This window comes from Hyperoodon ampullatus (assembly GCF_949752795.1).
Source record: "Hyperoodon ampullatus genome assembly, chromosome: 2".
NCBI lineage: Eukaryota > Metazoa > Chordata > Mammalia > Artiodactyla > Ziphiidae > Hyperoodon > Hyperoodon ampullatus.
The window spans coordinates 43794896-43811345 of NC_136915.1; the positions used below are offsets into that span (position 1 = coordinate 43794896).

Sequence of the window (16450 nt, forward strand, 5' to 3'; positions counted from 1 at the left end):
TTTCACAGATGAATATTTTTACCAGGAAAATGGTTAAGTTGAAGTATGCTGTTGTTAGATTGTGAATGGTAAAACTTGGTGTTTGTTGGTCACTGAACTTGAGTCCTCGCTTTAACAGTCCCACTGGGTACAAATGCAGATGCTTTTAGGCGCCAGAAAGATTATAAGTGTTGAAAAGAGCCTCTACTCAGCTCCAACTGATTGTTGCCTTGTGGGAATGAGGCCCAATGTTGCCAGATTATTAAAATAAGATGCCAGAAACCAGATTTATTTGTGAAATCTCCCCATTTTAAGATGTTAGTAACTTATTCTAAAAATTTTAAAACATTGTTGGCTAAATAAAACATGCCTGAGCCATATGACTTCTGATTCAAACTTTCTGCCCAGCCTAAGAATTCAAGCAACAACATATTTTACTGAAATAGATGTTGCATGATTTCTTAAAGTGTATAAGTTTTATTACTTAAATATATCTTTTCTCTTAACTGAAAAATCTGAAACACAAACAGGCCAAGAATAACCATTCTGTTTCTAAGAAAAACGCTGTCAGTAAATAAGTGTACCTCGAAGGGAAGTACAGAAGATTTTTATGTTTCATAAATCATTCCCAGTGGTTTCAATTTGGCATATAGCAGACTGGTGTCTGAGAAACTTTACCTGCCAAACTTCTTGGCTTTGGCACAGAAAGGGCCACAGGGCTCCCCCTTCCTTCAGGCCTCGGTATCGCTATTCCTTAGTGGCGAAGATCGATTTTTTTTTTTCTACAGATGGACTCAAAATTATCTCACTAAAAAGACGTGTTTGATTTTTTTTTAAATTGGAAAGTTGTTACAAAGGGAGTGTAAGAAGGAAGGTAGTGGGAGTGTGTGAAACCTCTATGTCCAACCCCCAGAAACCTCAAAGCCTGCGGTGCAGATCCTCCTTTGGGTCCTTCCAGTCCTGGAAGCTGAGACCTCGCTGAAGTCTGAAAAGCACTTTGGCCCTTGGCATCATAGATTTACCTCCACATCAGTATGGGTTAAAACAATGATTTACAGGTGGTTGGTTGGTAGTTTTTTCCAAAGCCAACTTTGATCCCATCAATGTATTTCTAAGGAAAATGTAAACTGTTTATACATTCTCTTAAACATCACAGTGAGAAACAAGTACCCGTATATGTGATAGGGCAGGCAGAGGGCTCCAGCTACTCTGTCCTTGGCAAAGGCCCTTGGCCACACTGGTGAAAATGCCAGCTTCGCTTCTGCACAGATACCTATGTCGTGTCATCCCACTGGAGCACCTGTGGACCCCAACGGCAGGGCAGGGGGAGGGGATCTTTTTGAAATGTTTCCAGGAGCTCTGTCCAGCTGACTCTGTCTTCCAGCCTGGGAATGCTGCACAAAACTACAAGGGCATTGATGAAACCATGGATCTGTTGCCATTCTCTAGGGAAGACTTGGCTTGGAGCGTGGCTGCCTGAATTCGAAAATGTGTCCTTGATTCCATAGAATAATTCTTATAATTTTGCCTGGAAGAAACCAGAGAATCAGACACATGAGGCTGCTCCAGGAAGTGCTTTTCCTTTAGTCTGAACTGTGGGAGCCCACTAGCCAAGGAATATTTTTAGAGGCTTAGATCCCTACCTCTGTCTAAAGAAAGAGTTGGGCCCTGACTAATAGGGATTACCTGTTATCATGCCCTCTGGTGCCACTCTTGGTCCTGTTGTTGGGTCCCTGTGCTTGAAGGAGTGGTTTCAAGAGGCAGATCCATCCAAGGGCTGGAAGGCAGGAGACCTGCATCTTCACACCAGCCCTGCAGCTGGCTTGTGGTGTGACCCTGGGTAACTCAGTCCCTGATGCTGGGATATCAGTTCCTCATTGGTAAATTGAGGAAGAGGCCTCCCTACGCCAGGTGAGAGCTGGGTTCCCCAGGGACATGGGCCCAGCCTCTGGGCTGCCTATACTGCCTCTGCCAGCACCCTCCTCCCTCACTGCTGCCTGGCCGCCTCTGCCCATACCCTGCACTCAATGGGGAACAAAGGACAGACCAAGGGCAATCATGCCTTACTTGGCAGTTTCCAAGAGTTTGACAGCCTCTTCATTTCTGCCTTGCTCCATAAACAGCAGGGCCAGCTCCAGCAGGGCATTTGGGATCAAGTAGTGGTCATATTTAATCCTCTTTTCACTGCAGGACAGAGGAGAACATGGCGTACAGGCTCTGCTCTTGAGACATCCTTCAGGCACGTCCTTCAGACTCCTCCTGAGCCTCTCCCCAATGGGAGGATCCAACTCATGGTCTTGTGGGGTTTTCTGATCTGAATTCCAATTTGGGAGGGTTCCCACTACCTAGCCCTAGAAAGGCTTAAGATCCACAGCAAAGCCTTCCGATCCTCTGCCCCTGGGGCCCCAAGTCCCTGACAACCTATGGCTCATGTCAATGTCCTTAGTTAGCCCACCCCCACCTCAGTCCCCAACCCTCCCTTTATTTCATCTGCAACCCTTTCCCTCTACAACCTCACCCAGGCAGGGAGGGACCTGGCCACTGTCACCCAACCTCAGGTGTCTTTCCTGTGTCCAGGCATTTGCACATGCTCTACCTACTCCACTTAAACTCCTCCTTCCTTGCTTTCTCTGCCTGGTGAACTTCCCAATTTAAGTGGCATCCCTGGAAAGCCTTTCCTGGTATCTAGCATTATTAGGTTTAGGTCCCTCCTCCTGGCACCTGCTGTCTTCTGCTTTCCTCTAGCACAGCCCTCACCATACCAGATTGAGTTGCCTGTAGCTGTCTGTCTCTCTCTAACATCTGCACTCCCCAAGGGCAGAGTTGGTAAATTACAAACTCCAGTGGGCACCATTCACCCGAAACTCATTGCGGATGGGCTCCTGTAGTTGGGCAATCTGGTGGCCCTAGAGGACAACGTGGGAATGATCTGTGCCCAGCAAGGGTCCTGGCACAGGAGAGACACTAGTACACGTGGAGCGAGTAGGGGTAGTCCAGAGTCAGGCACTGTGCATGTGTGCATGAGGAAAGAGAAGCCCAGAAAATGCTGCCCTGGAGCCACGGGCCCAGCAGTAGGCCATCTGGAGCGGGAGCGGCCACAGAGGCACTTACTTGGCAGAGATGCTCCTGAAATTCTCCTCGGCCTCCTGGACACGGCCCAGATATTTCAGACACAGGCCTTTCAGCAGCTTCACCAAGCACTCATCATCCACTGAGTACTCATTCTCTGAGAATAGGGAAGTGAGGGAAGATGACAGGTTTGTTCATTTTTTCAGCAGTTACTCATGGAGCCCCTACTCTGTGCTGGGCCCTGGGGAGACAGAGGCGGCTCACACATGGTCCCCATCCTCAGGGAGCTCACATCTGGGGAGGAAAGACAGATACTGAGACGATGACAATACAGTGATACCAGGACTGATTGAAGGAAGCCCGGGGGTTGTGGGAGCCCAGAAGAGGCCCTGACCCTACCTGGGGGACAAGGGACAGCTTCTTGGAGGAGCTGCCACTGAAGCTCAGTCTGGAAAGGCAAAGGACAATTACCAGGGTAGAGAAGTGAGGAAGGACATTTTGGGTAGAGGGAATCTTCAACTGTAAAGACCTGTGGTCTGACCCAGCCTGGCAGGTTCAAGGGCCTGGGGGTAGTCACCTGGGCCCTTTTCCAGCAACTCTTCAGCCTTGGTGATAATCTCAAGTATCCCGTCTGTGAGTTCCGGCTGCTTCCCAATCACAGCATAGCCATTCCAAATGTACATCATTTCCTGGGGGCAGGGGAGCAAGTCAGTCCCAGGTTTCCTCCCCAGTGGGGCCTCAAGTTTCCCCATCTGTAAAATGGGTAGCTCAGATCAGAGGATCACTAAAGGCCCTTCTAACTCTAGAAGTCTCAGCCCAGCCTTGACAAGTCTCAGCCCAGCCTTTGAAGCTGTGGACTTGAGGGAGTTATGGGGAGTCTTATCTCTTACTTACTATTGAGATCTCTCCTTACCCCAGTGAAAATTTAAGATGGACCCATATTCTCACTCTTCTGCTCATAGCTGCCGATAGTTTTCAGTTACTTTTCTGCTCATGGCTTCCTGGGGCACTACTCTGCTCTCTCCCAATCTCTCTGTGTCCACACTCTTCCCATTCTTTGAGGACCAGGTCATGCCCCACACTCTCCAGGGAGTCCTCCTCCTTGATCCAGCTAATAGGGCCTCCTATATTGGAGGAACCATAATTTAAGCACTTCAGGAGCTTAAGACCATGTTACCTTCTCTCCTATTTCGCCAAGGCACTGAGCTTGAGTATCCACCTATGAAACATATCTGATGCCTTTTTTTGCCTTAACTGCCAGGAAGTTCAGAATACTAAATTAAATTTTCATTCTAGTAATTCTGTTAGCTTAGATTAGCATTTCCTAAACTATCAAACCAGGCGATGGATGTGAAAGTGATTTGTATACATAAAGTTCTACAAAGACTTTTGTTATGTTCCAGGGAGGGATTTTAAGTTTAGACAAGGTTTTATCAAGTTGTTATATGGTCTCAAGTTAGCAAGTGTTCCATTAAAAGATTGTTCTGTGGCCAAATAAGTTAGGGAAAAACTGCATCTTCAAGCTTCTCCTTGGAGACCTACCATGCAGATTAGCATACGAAGGCTTCAAGAAGGTCTACAGTATATAAACTTTGTTTAGGCCAGTCTTTCCCAAATGTATTTAATCACAGAAATCATTTTATGCACAAATAGCATTTTTCAGATTATAGTTTTGGAAATTCTCCCCAAAATTTCTGGTATAGTTGCTTCCCCTGCCCTTCCTTACAACATATGCCCCCATTTGATAATAGCTTTATTGTATATTTTAACCTGTAAAATAGCTCAAATTTTATTTAAAGATATTCAGGATACGAGCTCTAAATAAATTCTACATAAGTATTGAACTTTTTGATTTCTAAAGTGTTTAACATGTTTTATCAGCTGATTCTCATAACTGCCCTATAAAATGGGCAAGGAATATATTATTATTTACATTAAGGGAAAGGGGACCCTACACAGGGTCACACAATTAGTGAACAGCAGAGCCAGGTCTCTGAAGCAGCACCCTTTCTACCTTGCTGGCTGCCTTATTATTTGAATAACAAGGACTCTTAACAAACTAGAAACTTCTCTGATGCCTGCTCAAATCATGCATGGAATTAGCATCAAAACCGTGGTTCAGAATATGGGCTCTGGAACCAGACTACCTGGGTTCAAATTCTGGCTAACTCACTAGCTATGGGACTTGGACAAGTTATTTCATTTTTCTACTTATATCTTATCTACTTACTAGATATTTTATCTTCCTCCTTATCTATTAGGCCTTATTATCCCCTTCTGTAAAATGGAGATGCCACCAGCACCTACTAAGAAGGTTGTTGTGAGGATCAAATGAGGCCATAGGCAATGGGTATAAGGAGCCTTGAACACAGCAAGTGCCCAACAACAGTGCCAGCAATTGCTGTTATTTCAGAGTTGACTGTAATATAACATGGTCCCAGCCTCAGAAAATCTTGGTCCAGTGAGGGCGGGACAGTGTAAACAACAATTCTAATCGTGTGACAAGATAGAAACAGGTGGAAACATAAAACAGCCAAGGGATGCCTCTGCCTGGGAACAGGGGTGTGGGGCTGTCTGGGGGGGCTGCTCTTTCTGCCTTGAGGTGCCTGCAGCCGACTCACCTGTCTCCCCACCCCCATCCCTAGTAGACCAGTGCTTTCTCAGAGCTTGAGGCAGGCTCCAGCTCATCTGTGTCCCCCACCCAGTACCAGGTGAATTGTGAAATCCTCTCCAGGCACCTGAGGCATGAGGTTTTCTTCCCTCATCCACTTCCCCCGGGGCCAGTGGCTATATATATCCCTGGCTCTCAGCTCATCCCCACAATCCCAAACTAGAGTTCAGAGCCAGTCAAGACCCTCCTACCCACCAGAGCAGGGATGGGCAATGAGATAGGTTTGGGGGAGAGGTAGCGTCTGGACTTCCGGATGGCAAACTTCTCTGTGGGTAGAGATTTCCCAGCAATCTTGAGTTTCAGGCCCGGCACAGCTCTGTGGAAGAGATGAGGAGGGTGGGGAGAGGGCAAGAAAATGCTAGAAAGGACAGAGTCCCCAGCCTGCCCAGCCTCTGCTTGGCCCCTCTCTGGGCCTCAGTTTCCCCATCTATATGATGAGAGTGTTGGACTCACAGCCTGTGGCTATGGCCTTATTTCACAAGCCCTGCCCCAAGCCCCGAGCACTTCGTAGGGCTAGGCAAGGGGCTCCTCCAGAAGCAGCAGCAGGCAGAGGTGAGACTGTACACAAACCCCCCAGGCCTGCTCTGCCTTTTAGTTGTCTCTCTCTACTCCCAGCCCCCATTTCCTAAGGGCCCAGTGGAAGTCTGACCCTACTTTCACAGAGGATATTAAAACTCATAAAGGGAAGGACCTGCCCAAGACCACACAGCACAAACCTTTCATTAACTTTGGCCACGTGAGTTGTGGCCTCCTCAGCTGTTCCCAAGGGTACGGTAAAATGTGGTATGCAGCTGGGCAAGCCTCCACATCTGGGGCCTCACCCACCCAGCTCCGCCTTACCCTTGATCTCTGCCACAATCATGGGGGTATGGCTGTGACCTTCAGAACCTGAGCTGTCCAGGCCCAGCAAACAGCTGGACCTAGTTGTGAGGTCCCCCACCTAACACCTCCCCTGCTTATTCACTGTGGAACCTCTCTGGGCCTGCTTTCTCATCCCTAAAATGGAGACAATGATATAAAAGGGAGAAGTTGTTACCCCCAAATATGCTTCTTTGGCATAAAGATTATTTTAGGCTGATTATTTTTAAGAAACAACAGACACACAAAAAGCTCTGAAAACCTAGTAGAAGTTAACTTTTTGTACGAGACGTTTACATTTATAAGGGAAATCTCCATTTGTAAGGTTCTCTCTCTCTGTACCAGGAAGAGGAGGATAACTAAATCTCTAGAAACTTATCAGTGGAGAAGGCAGAGACTTAAATCTGCGTAACAACCACATACCCTCTTTTACCTGAAAACCTCCCACAACTGGCTCCCTATCCCCCCAAATCTTCTTTTGTCCTTTAGCTGGAGATGGCACTTAAGGTAATGGCTCGGGCCATTTCAGAGAGTTAACTCAGTTTTCCTGAGTCTCTCCCATGTATACAGGAGTTATTAAACTTCTGTTTGCTTTTCTCCTGTTAATCTTATTATGAGGGTCTCAGCCAAGAACCTAGAAGGATGGAGAAAAAATTACTCTTCCTCCCCCACAGATTCTTACCCTCACAGATCTTCTGGAAGAGTTACATAAGATGGAGACACAGTTACTCAGTAAATGATAAACACCCTGTGACTGTGACAGCCCAGGAAGCTAGGGTTACCTAGCATGTTGCATGTTGGGGCCAACCCTCACCATGACTGGAGGAAAGCCCTAGGCTCCATCCTCAGCCTGCCATGGCTGAGCCCTGCTCTAGGCCCTTCGCAGAAGGCAAACACAGTAGTGCAGATAAGAATAAAAACAGCTGCCATTTACTGGCTCCAGGCCCTACCCCAGGCTCTTTAAATCTATTCTCTATTTGATTCGCAAAACAACACTGCAAAGGCAGAGGTGGTTATTCCCATTTTACAGATCCTGAAATTGTCCAAGGTGACACAGCTAACAAATGGCAGAGGCTAGATTTTATCCTGTTTATATGATTCCAACTCTGCTTTTCTGAGTGGATCAGGTTAACTCAGCCGAAGGAACCTCTCTGGACCTCAGTGTCCACATCTGTCCTACACTCCAGGTGAAAGAGGTTCAGTGGAAAGAATGTTGACACAACCACTTTTGTGAAAGAAAACCTGTGAACGGATTCCAAGGGCTCTCACCAGCGGCGACAGGAGGCCCCGGCGGCGATGGGAGGGAAGGACAGGCACGTGGGGTGACTGGGGGGGAGTGTCGGGGAGACGACAACCCCACCATCTCCCTCTGCTCAGGCTGGCGGTGGGCAGATGGGCTGCAACGGTCGGACCCACCTGAACAACTCCACTTCGTCATCCCCGAACGGCTTGTAGTCCTCCTTCCCAAACATGCTGAGGTAGGCGGCCTTCATGTAGATGTAGGTGGCCTGTGTGAGGCAGAGCAACAGTCAGGCGTGAGCAACCCGCCCTCCAATCACAGTCCTGAACTGGCACCAGTGCCTTACTGGAACCTCACTATGGCCCAGCATAGTAGCTGACATTATATTATCCCCAAGCCCCAGGGGAGAAACTGGGTGAGGAAGCCGAAGCAGCTTGAGGATTTGAGCTAGGAGTTAAATCCACGATGGGCCCTGTCTAAGCAGCTGCCCTCTCCACTCTGAAGTAGCAGGGCAGACTCAAGAACTAGAGGATGCACGGGGTGGCACTGAGGATAGGATGGAGACACAAAGACAGGCTTCAGGGAAGCAGCCACTTCAGGCTGGGCCCTTGAAGGCCAATGGGAAGATTCACAGAGACAGAAAAAGGACCTTCCAGGCAAGGGGAACAGCCTGATCAAAGCCAGGGAGGGCAGAGATGTGTGTACGTAGGATACAAATCACTAGCATAAAGCATGGGATGTGTACAAGAAGAGGTGTGAGGCCAGAAGAATAAACAGGGCCCTGGGTCAGGGCTCAGCTCAGGGCCCCTTGGTGAAACTGCCTTGCTGTGTGCCAGGCACTCTACATATATCACCTCACTTGATCCCAAAGACAATGCCAGAAAAGAATCCGTACCCCACCTGTACTTCCTGGGACGGCAGAGCTGCTAGGAGCAGAGCTGGGAGTGACCCCAGGTTTGTGTGGCTTCAAGGGTCTGTCCACTGGATCCACAGCTGCCACTGAAAGCTGCCACAACCACCCCCCCACCCCCCCACCCCCGGCCAAAAATCCATCCCCAAAAGCCGCTCCCCTTTGCCTGAAGTCCAGTGCCAGGGGAGTCTGGCTCTGTGCTGCCCTCCAGTGGCCAAGTCTTGAACCACAGCTCCTGCCACCTGGGGCAGTGACCCAGCAAACAAGTGTAGCGGGTGGAGGAGGAAACGGAGCAGGACATCCTGGAGTCTAGTCTTAGGAGAAGGTGGGAAGCAACCTCCACCTGGGAGCCCCACCCATGCTGAAGCCCAGGGCTACTCCCAGTTCCGGTCTGCCCTCAGCACCGCAGTCTGCCCTTCACAACATGAGGAAAAGCTGGTCTTTGTGGGGTGTGCTGAGAAGAAGCTCCCCTCTGTGAAATCTGTTCCCCATCCCATCTTTAACCTCCCAGTGTCATCTGTGCCTTCTCCCTCTCCCCGGCCCTGGTAGTGAGCCACCAAGCCCTCATGATTTTACCTCCCATATAGCTCCGAAATCCCACTGGCCTCGCCCTAGCCCTCACCTCAATTATTGCACCAGCCTCCACAGCATGTCCCTGCTCCGGGCCACCAGGGATGTCTTTCTGCTGTCCTAGTCCACGTGGTTTCCTAACCAATCTCCTGCTCCCCCTCCTGGCCCTGCAAGCCATTTTCCACACCACCTGCCACTCTGACCTTTTAGAAGCAGATCACATCAGTCCCTCCTAGACATCATCTCACGGTATCGCATCGCACTTAGGAGAACATCCAAATGCCCTGTCATGGCCTGCGAGACCCTGTGCGGTCCGCCCCATTTCCTCTCCAGTTCCCCTCCGCTGTTGCCCCCTCACTTGTATCACTCTAGCCACACTGGCCTCCGGGCTGCTTCCAGAACACATCAACTCACGGCTTCAGCTTCCTCCCCCTCTTGCCCTAATATCCACCAATGCCCTCTGCCTGGACTGTTCTTCACGGAGATGTCCACATGGCTTGCTCCTTCACTCCATTCTGGTGTCTTCTCAGAAAGGCCTCCCCTGACCACACTGCTCATCACGCCCTGCACCCGTACCTTACCCGATTTTTCTTCATCGCACTTCCTGGAACCTGACGTTATCTTACACTGTCCATCATCTATTTGTGTGGTTCTTGTCTCTCTCTCTTACCACCAGAACATGAGCCTTGAGGGGATCTTTGCTTGGTTCATTTGTGTATGTCCTGCCCTAGAACAGGACCCGGCGTGTGAGCGTGCCCAGCGACTGCAGGAGGGATTTCTTAAAAGCACAAATCTAAACCCCAAGCATGGGCTCCCCCACTGTCAGACTGAAGTCCAAACAGCCACTCAGGGCCCTTGTGACCCACTTTTCTGGCTCCTCCTCTTCTGGCCACTCTTCCCCATCACTCCTGGAACTCACCTCAGGCCTTTGCCTGTGCTGTCCCTCTGCCTGGGATGCCATTGTCCTTTCTCTGCCAGGCTCGTCTGCTGGCTTCCTCTAAGAGCCTTCTCTTACTCCCCCGGGACAGCACACCCTCACTGAGTCCACAGGAATTAGGGTGGACGCAGTGACCTAGAGTTGTGAGACCCATGGACATCCAAGTTACCAGGGGATGTTCTGGGGCCACACTTATGGAAAACTGCAGCCACCTTCCCTGATGGGACTCCTGTCTCCCAGAGTTATCTGTTTGCCTATTGAGTCCACATATTTATTTGGCTGGATTATTCTACCAGGCTCTGTGATATCAGACAGTCCTTGTCCTCCAGAAGCTTACAGCGAGTGGCTTAGAGGGGGACGGTCCCTCCACAGTCCCTCTGCACTCCCACCCACAAACCCTACGCCCCTGCAGTTCTCTCGGTTTGGGGAGAGAACTTCCACTTCCTCCCCTCTGCCACCCTAATTCCTCCTCCTTCAAGGTTCAGTTCAGACATCTCCTTTTCCAGAAGCCTTCCTTGTCCCCTTGGCTGGGCTGCCCAGGGATGCCTCTGAGCTCCCCTCAGATTCCCCCGTTACGGCACTGAGCACACAGTCGTCACCATCTGGTTTCTGGTCACCCAAGCTGCGAGCACCGTGGGAAACGTGACGGGCCCAAAGGGACAACTCAGCATAGTACAGGCAGAGAAGAATGCTGAGCAGAGGGACCGGCACGTATGGCAGTGGCCACAGGCCAACTTCCTAGAGCTGGAAGTTGGTGGACTCTGGTGGCCAAGTGCTGGAGATTAGGGATGAATGAAGCCCCAGAACTCGGGGTGCCACAACCCCTTCTTTCACAGGAAACCCTTCTGAGGAAAGCGTTGCAGAGAAAGAGGGGCTGACCTCCCCGAAGTCACAGAGCTGGAGGCTGAGCCAGACTCAGGAAGCCAGACCCCATGACACCTGGAGGCCTCGTCCTCCCTCTGCTCCTCACAGCAGCTGTGTGGCCCAGGAAAGTCACACACCCTCTCTAAGCCTCAGTGTCCCTCCTGGGCCTGACGGAGATAACGCCTGGGCACACAGAGCTCCGTGAAAGCCCACTCCTCCCGTGGGCCCCACCTGCCCACACCCAGAGAGTTTGCCTTTCAGTTTGGGCCCCAGGTAGGGGGACTGAAAAGGGACTTTCATGCAGAGGTGGGGGAGAGATGAGAAATAAGGATTTAAGGTCATTGAGACACAAGTGCTACGGATTTGACACTACCAGATGCTCTGTGATGATCTAGATGATGCTAAGACCCTTGGTTCGGAAGTCTGTGCTATCGTTACTATGATGATAACACCTGATACTTATTTCATCACTTACCATGATGTTATAAGCTATAAGATGCTGTGCTGATCATCTGTTTTGCTTCGTTTTGCCTACATGGCATCTCTTTAATGCCCACCCCCATCCACACTTATTCTGGGGCATCACCTCATTTTTCTTCTGGAGAACCACCCATCTCCTACTCCCAATCCATGAGGGGTCCTCCCACCCCTGTTTCCAGGCATTGACTTGTGATCTATGCCAGACCAGTGAGGCTCTATCCAGGGACTCTGGTTGAAACCAAAGGGAAGATGTGAGTTAGGGGCAGGCAGCCCATAGCCACCCTGCTGGCACATGGAGAGAACCTGCCTGTACAACAAAGGTGTTATAGAGGAGGGCACAGTCCCAGGTGGAAAAAACAAGCCCAGACGACATAATATGAATTCCTGAATTCAGCCCTACCTGAAGTCAGATGTGCCTAGAATCTTCAGTTATATGAACCAATGAGCCTTTTATGTTTACACCCGCATAGTCAGGTACTATGTCCACTAGCTCCATGTAACTTTTTACATTTAAATTAGTTAAAATGGAATAAAATTGAAGACATCCAGTTTCCCAATTGCAGTAGGCACATTTCGAGTGCTCGGTGTGCACATATGGCTAGGGACTACCACATTGGACAGTGCAGAAATAGAGCATTTCCAGGACTTCCCTGGTGGTGCAGTGGTTAAGAATCCGCCTGCCAATGCAGGGAACACGGGTTCGAGCCCAGGTCCGGGAAGATCCCACATGCCGCAGAGCAACTAAGCCCGTGAGCCACAACTACTGAGCCCGCATGCCACAACTACTGAAGCCCGTGCACCTAGAGCCCATGCTCCGCAACAAGAGAAGCCCGCACACCGCAACGAAGAGTAGCCCCCGCTTGCCGCAGCTAGAGAAAGACCGCACATAGCAACGAAGACCCAACGCAGCCAAAAATAAATTAATAAATTAATTTAAAAAAAAGAAATAGAGCATTTCCACGGTAATGGAAAGTTCTGTTGGGCGACACTCATATAGACCATGTGAGTCACAACACACTTCTGTCCCTTGTGACTAAAAATCTCGACACACTGTAGTTCTAAAGGTCATCTGTTCCTCATGGTCTTTAGTTTCTTCCAACCCTGAGGCCTAGTAGAATTTGTGGTTTTGGTTAAATACCAGCTGAGACATCTGCGTTCAGTTAGGGGTTTGGCCCTTGCTCTGGGGGCTCATGGCCAGTCTGGGTTGGCCTGGTCCCCCCTGTGCCCCCAGCACATGGTGTCAGCCCACCTTGGACCAGGAGTTCTCCTTGCTGAGCAGGTCTGCGTAGAAGTAGGCCATCTTCCACTGGCCCTTGTAGGTGAAGCACCACATCAGCTCCCAGTAGCACATGTGGTGGAACTGCTTCCAGTGCTGCTGGGCCTCGCAGCACTCCTCGAACCGCCGGATGGCCTGTGGGCACCTGCCGGTCAGCCTCAGTGGGCGTCCCCTGGCCCGCCCCCGCCCTGCTCTCTGCACCCTCTGTCCCCGCCCAGCTCCACAGTAGCCCCAGCCTCCTGCCGTGCACAGCGGCCCAGCCCTGTGCCAGGCTCGGGCAGGGGGCGAGGGGCAGCATCGGGGAGACAGGAGTTGTGGCCTCCAGCCCTGGTTCTACCGCCTGAGTCTGACACGACCTTGGGCCCAGTTACTGTCCCTCCTGGGGACTCTGGTCTTGCAGCACAAAATGAAAGGGTGGGACAGAGCTATAATGCAGGGATAACAGGCAGTGGAATGTGCTAATCTTAAAGTGATATGATAATAACGTCTATGTCTCAGAGCAAACTCCAAAGGTTCCAGAAGCCCCCACGAAGTGACCTGGACCTCGGGCATCTGTCCTGCTGCCTGAGGAACCACAGCCAGGACCAGCGGGAGACGCCAGAACTCCAGGTCATGGAGTCCGTCCTGGGCCTTGGCTTAATGCTGGGGATGCTGCCCGGACCGTGATCCTCCCCTCTCTCACCCCTTCGACGGTTCCCTCCCACCTACAGAGCCCAGACTCCTTAGCCAGACCCTCAAGGTGCCCGCTTCAGCCCCTGGCACCGGGTTCCAGCCTGTCGCCCTGCCCTGGACAGCGGGTCTTCCCACCTCTCTGCCTTACTCAAGGATGCCGTAGCCCTCCATCCCCCGGTCAAATCCTACTCACCACAAATGCCACCTCCTCCCTCGTCTTCCCAGACTGTCTCAGTCGGAAATGCCTCTCCTGCCTCCGCTCTCCCGTAAGTCCTCTCTCGGGGCCCTCCTCCCAGTCTGCCCTGTCCCCGAGTTCGTCTGTGTGTATCTGTTTTCCTGCTGGCCTGGGAGACCCAAGGGCCCTCCGGCACCGGCTCCGACCCCCATTACTCACCGCGTCAACATTGCCTTTAATGGCTTCAATCCGCCCCGCAAAGAACAGGAAGATGGCGCCCTGCAACAACACGCATGTGGGTCCGTGTGGGTCCGCAAGGCACACGTGGGCTGGGAGTATCTGCCAGGAGGTAGGGCTCACCTTAGGGTATCGCTTCAGGTAGGGTCTCAAGAGCTTCTCTGCCTCCGAGATGTTGACGTTCCCAGTGCCTGAAGGAGGTGGGGGAACAATAGGACACGTCACCATCCTCCCTGGTGATCCTCCTCCCAGCAACCTACCAGGGGCTTCTCAGGGTCTCCGTTTCCCCTCTGTGAAATGGGGATGATAACTCTTCTATCTCCAGGGTGATGTGAGGATTGAATTAGACAGTACAGCCTACAGCATCCTCACACCCTCTCTGAGGTGGGCATGACCCACCCCCATTTCACAGATGAGAAAACTGGGGCTGGAACCCAGTCACACTGTGAGGAAGCGAGTGGTCAGCAGGCCAGGCCCCAGGACAGTTGACTCGGCTCTGCTGTTTCTGGTTTCAGTGCCCCATCCCCAGTCCTGGGGGCCCGAGCAGAGTCTGCAGCCCCTTGCCCTCTCACCCCCTGCCCTTAGAGCCAACCAAAGCCCAGAGGCCCCAGCACTCGCCCCGAGCGCGCTCCTACCGAGCACAAAGGTGAGGAAGGTGTGGTAGCACAGCAGCAACATGACACAGAGCACGGCACGGAAGCTGTGCCCCGATGCCCCCTCCTCCAGCTGCAGCAGCCCGTAGTCCTGGAGGAAAGACGGGGACTGGCTGAGGCCAGCAAGGCCTGAGCTCCCCAAGGTCCTCCACGGGACCCAGGGAGGGGGGGAGGGGCCTGGGAGGTCACTGGACAGGTGTGAGGGCAACACTGCCACAGAAGGGACCAGAGAGTGCTGGACTCCGAGTCTGGAGCCCTGGAGGCCGGGTCAGCTGCTCCCAGGCTGTGCAACCTTGAACGAGGGGCTGCCCCTTTCAGTGCCTCAGCCATCTTCCTGAGGGCAGGGGACACCGCTGCCACAGCCAGGGCAAAGGCATGGGTGTCCCCTACCTCCTCAATAACCCCTTCCCCATTCCCCCCTTTATTCACTTGTTCAGTCCCCATGGTGGGCACCAAGGCCCTGAGCAGCCCCAAGTCTGGTGGGGGAGTAGGAATGACAAGGAGGCAGATAATCCTGACCACAGGCTCGGGGCACAGACAGGGCTTTCGTAAGATTGCTCAGTTCTTGTAGTATTAATTGTTATGATTATGTTCTTATCGTGCCACATAATACAGGTTTTCTGTGTAGTAATGTTTCCTATAAATAAATTTAAGTAAAAAATATGAATCACATTTGAGAAAAAATAAGTAATAATATAGAGGTGTGTGGACATGGCAAAAATCAGGAAGGGCTGGAGAAAGTCCAAGTTGGAGAAACATTGATCTGATGTTAAAAAAAAAAAAAAAAAAGCCCTTTGTTTTACAATAAAAGAGGCCCAGAGGAGGGCGGGCCTTGCTCAGACTCACAGGGAGAAGGGGATGAGGCTGGACTGACCCAGGGCTCCTGACTTCCAGGTTAATGCCTCTTGTACCACATCAGGCCTCCTCCACCAGGGAGCCCTCCCTGATCTGCTACCTGACACTCAGGTTCCTGCCCTCAGTAAAGCCTCTGGGTGCTTGAGTCCTCTGGTTTCCACCTCAAGGCCCAATGCACAGTAGGGCTTCCCTTGGGCATCTCCCAGACCAGAAAATGGTCCCAAGGTAAGGGACTTGCTCAAGGTCTTCTGAGGGGAGAAGGACCAGGTTCCTGACACCTGCCAGGCTCAGAGAATATGGCCCCAGGCCCCTGAAGGACCCCAGGAGCTGCACTTCACACCCACCCTTACCCTAGAGCCTCTCTACCCTGGGAAGGGCCTGGCAGGGATCAATGACCCCATTTGCAGGAGAGGAGACTGAGGTCCAGAGAGGTCTGAGCCTTGTCCAGGGCCACACACTGAGGGGGGCTGAGCCAGGACTGGCACTCAGGCCCCGCAGCCCCTCAGCCTCACCCTGTCCAGCTGACCTCCAGCCCTGGGGCTGAGCAGGTTGGGATCCCCAGAAGAAAGGTGGTTACCTTGTTTCCTGAAAACCCCACGAATTCTAGCAGCCGCAGGATCCTGGTAGGAAGCATGGACAGCGTCTGCAGGAAGAGGCAGGTAGACACGTGAAGGGGTGGGGGCTGACCCTCCCAGTCTCCAAGCCTCCAGAGTCCTGGGGGTAATCCCAGAGGTGCAGGCCCTGTCTCTGGAATGCCCATGAGGAGGCCCTAGGTTTCCAAAAGCCCACTTCCCCAGATAGAGAGGCACTACAGAGTGACAGTTAGGAGCAGACTGCGTCTAAATCCTAGTCTCACCACTCCCAGCTCGGACAGTTACATTTCCTCTCTCTGCCTCAGTTTCCTCATCTGTAAAATGGAAATAATAATAGCCCCTACCAGATGGATCAAATTAATATATGTGAAGCACATAATAGGGCCTGCACCTAGCAGTTAGCTATTGTTA

General features: G+C 51.5%; 1 protein-coding gene across 4 annotated transcripts in view; it reads right to left on the reverse strand.

Annotated features, from left to right (window-relative positions):
- Window positions 1–266: 266 nt before the first annotated feature.
- The window catches only part of TTC39A (tetratricopeptide repeat domain 39A), a gene marked incomplete at its 5' end in the record, with an annotated part of 52107 nt that continues 35923 nt past the window's right edge, over window positions 267–16450 (reverse strand). For 3 of the 4 annotated variants that reach the window (XM_079697229.1, XM_079697231.1, XM_079697230.1), the window contains 11 exons: window positions 267–1507; window positions 2047–2163; window positions 3091–3205; window positions 3626–3737; window positions 5915–6035; window positions 7994–8085; window positions 12828–12989; window positions 13921–13980; window positions 14062–14129; window positions 14574–14682; window positions 16024–16089. In XM_079697229.1, coding sequence (XP_079553355.1) covers window positions 1384–1507; window positions 2047–2163; window positions 3091–3205; window positions 3626–3737; window positions 5915–6035; window positions 7994–8085; window positions 12828–12989; window positions 13921–13980; window positions 14062–14129; window positions 14574–14682; window positions 16024–16089 — 1146 coding nt within the window. In that variant the 3' untranslated portion in view covers window positions 267–1383. Of the gene's footprint in view, window positions 1508–2046; window positions 2164–3090; window positions 3206–3625; window positions 3801–5914; window positions 6036–7993; window positions 8086–12827; window positions 12990–13920; window positions 13981–14061; window positions 14130–14573; window positions 14683–16023; window positions 16090–16450 lie in introns of all 4 variants that reach the window. The other variant, XM_079697232.1, reaches the window with a different exon arrangement.